Source organism: Nicotiana tabacum, chromosome 1 (genome assembly GCF_000715075.1).
Source record: "Nicotiana tabacum cultivar K326 chromosome 1, ASM71507v2, whole genome shotgun sequence".
NCBI lineage: Eukaryota > Viridiplantae > Streptophyta > Magnoliopsida > Solanales > Solanaceae > Nicotiana > Nicotiana tabacum.
The window spans coordinates 123,486,851-123,489,593 of NC_134080.1; the positions used below are offsets into that span (position 1 = coordinate 123,486,851).

The window sequence follows — 2,743 nt, forward strand, 5'->3', positions numbered from 1 at the left end:
AGAATTGGGTCGTGACAAAGGTGATGGTTTGTTAAATAGTTGGAGGAAAAAGAAAGAGAAAAGAATTTTAAAAAGAAAAAATTAATCTCTCACGCTCTGAGAAATGGTGTAATACACGCACTATGTCACATCATGAAGTTGTGTATAAATGATACATTTGAAATATGGTTGGAGTGTTCAAATAGAACTGACTTAAAATAAAATGTCTAAGTGAAAAGTGTAAACAACTTTAACGGGCTGACGATGTATTTTGCCTATTAAAAATTATGACAATAGAAAATGTAGAAGACACTGAATTGATTACATATCTAATTAACTAAGCACATAATTACATAAAATTCATGAGCGTAACTATTGTTATTGTTTGGAATTTAAAAATTAAAAAAAAATAGAGGCTTTGAACAAACAAAAGTAGGATTAGTTTATGGCATAGCTTTAGTTGCCTTTCTCTGGAGTAGAAGCCTATTCTTAGATTGTCAATATACAACCAAAGAGCAATTTGGAGATTTATTTGCTTGACGAGTACAATCTCATGCAAAAATCACGAGCCTCAATGTTCGCAAGAAGAGTTCGTATTGTCATTATGTAAGTCAATGAAAAAATATGTAACAGTATCACCGCCAAAATCAAACTCGTATATGCAGTACCACTCAAATGCGGATCCAAGACTGCCTATTTAAAATCATGGGTTTATATCTTTAGATTATTTGTTATAATTTTAATAAATTTTTAAATTTATACTTAATTTCAAAAGTAGTGGGTTCAGTTGATCCGCCTCCGGTACCACTACATTTACTGTTTCACCATATCTAAACGAACCTCAAAAGATTTTCATATTGTTCTATGGTGAGAACTTGTGTTAAATTGTATACATATATTTTTTCCCCACCAAAAGAAAAAGAAAAAGAACCAACAAAAAGTCGACAAGTATAAAAAATTTACCTGAAAAAAATGAATAATTTGGAAAATACAAGAAAACAAAAACTATTCAATATTCGTGATCTCATTGTGATTCAGAATCCAGTTGGCTCATTCTTGGCAAAATATGTACGTCCAAAACCTGAAACCCCAACGGAGTTTCCACCACCACCAAACTCGGCGGCTTGGCCACCACATCCACAACCGCGATACCATCACCGCCTCTGCGAACGACGCACACTCTACCGCCGGCAGCCGCCATATGTTGTGCACCTTTAAGCATCTCATTCTCCAAAACATCCATCCAACTGTCATTTCCTGGATAATACTTTCTCAATGCTCCTTTAGATTCATCCACCATGTAAATAATTTCCTCCTCCATCGCCGCCGCCGGACCTCTCCAACCCACTAGCATCCCCTCCGGCATCTCCTGCCACGTGTCCTTTTCAACGTCGTAGATGATTCCTTCCTTTGCAGCATTGCCTTTCACGTTCACCATACACAGCTTTCCTCTCCAACCCACTGCTTCAATCGCTTCCCTACTAAACTTCCCATCCTTAAGACCGCCCATTTTCTCCCATTTCCATCCACTTTTAGTACCCTTGTCTTTATCATGATGGTGGTTACAGCTGTAGTGGGCGCAGTAACAATAGCTGTTGTTACTTTTCAGGTCCCACTTCTCAATCGATCGCGCTACCTCTTGGTTGTAGTGGGAACCAATCCCACTCGCAACGTAAACAACGCCGCGTGACGCACCAGCAGCACACCACCGTCGCGGTGTGGCGAGTGGGGGACCGTAAGTCCATTTTCGGCTGAGCGGCTTGAAAACAAGGGGCCGAGATAAGGCCGGCAATAGATGGTCAGTGGTTGCAGCAAGGAGAACGAATTTGCCAGAAACGCTCACCGATTGGATCGGAAGGTGACGGGAGATGAAAGAAGGGTGACGAAGGAGGAGACGAAGAGGCGGTTCAAGCGGTGGAGGAGGAAGTAAGTGCCATTTGGATGAAATCGGATCGAAGTTGGCGAATTCAACAGAATCCTCATATTGATTTGTTTGCTCCTTAGATTGCGAAGGTTTCAATAACGAATAGATAGATAAAAAGGGGGGGAAAGAAGGAGAATAAAGGAGCCGGCGCCAAGATTGACAAACGGAGTAAAGAGTCAAAGGTTGTTGTACAAGAGAGAGGCAAATTTGAGCTATATCATCAGGAATTCCAGGGATCAAGGACTGATGATAATGATTCTTTCGGCGTTTAATGGCAGCTCCGGCGGCGGCGATGGTGGCGGAGTTGTTCATTTGAGGGCGAAAAGAGTAGGGGACGTGTAAGAGTGGGATAAGAAGTTGAAGATTTAGAGTTTGAAGACTTTGGACTTTACGCCATTACTTTAATGGACTAAAAAGTTATGTTGTCGGAAGTGAGTAACGAGATAGAGAGAGAAGGATCAGAATTAAAAGGCAAAAGTTGGATAGAAGTTAGGAGGAACATAGACATTACCCATCTTATCCTTTCTTTTTGTTTTTCTAATTGAAGAAGGTTTCCACTAGTAGTATTAAATTGGGACGGCCTTAGTGGCATAAATTAAATAAGAACCCACACGGGATCTTATTGCATGTGGAATTTTCTTCCAAACTAGTCATGATGTTGAGAATATTAATGTTTTCTATTCAAGTTTAGAAACTTTTTATTTCGTCCACAAAGATTTACTCCTCTTCATTTTGTTCCTAAACCTTATACTTGCACCAATTCTAGTCCCGATCTATAAAGATGTGGGTTTTTTCGGGTTTGGATAAAAAATAGAGTATTAAGATTTGTTCTTTCGATGG

General features: G+C 39.7%; 1 protein-coding gene across 1 annotated transcript; it reads right to left on the reverse strand.

The window, feature by feature from the left end:
- Positions 1 to 808: 808 nt before the first annotated feature.
- LOC107773068 (F-box/kelch-repeat protein SKIP25-like) lies at positions 809 to 2,476 on the reverse strand. The gene has a single exon (XM_016592513.2). The coding sequence runs from the start codon at positions 2,213 to 2,215 to the stop codon at positions 1,004 to 1,006; it is 1,212 nt and encodes a 403-aa protein (XP_016447999.2). The 5' UTR covers positions 2,216 to 2,476; the 3' UTR covers positions 809 to 1,003.
- Positions 2,477 to 2,743: the final 267 nt, after the last annotated feature.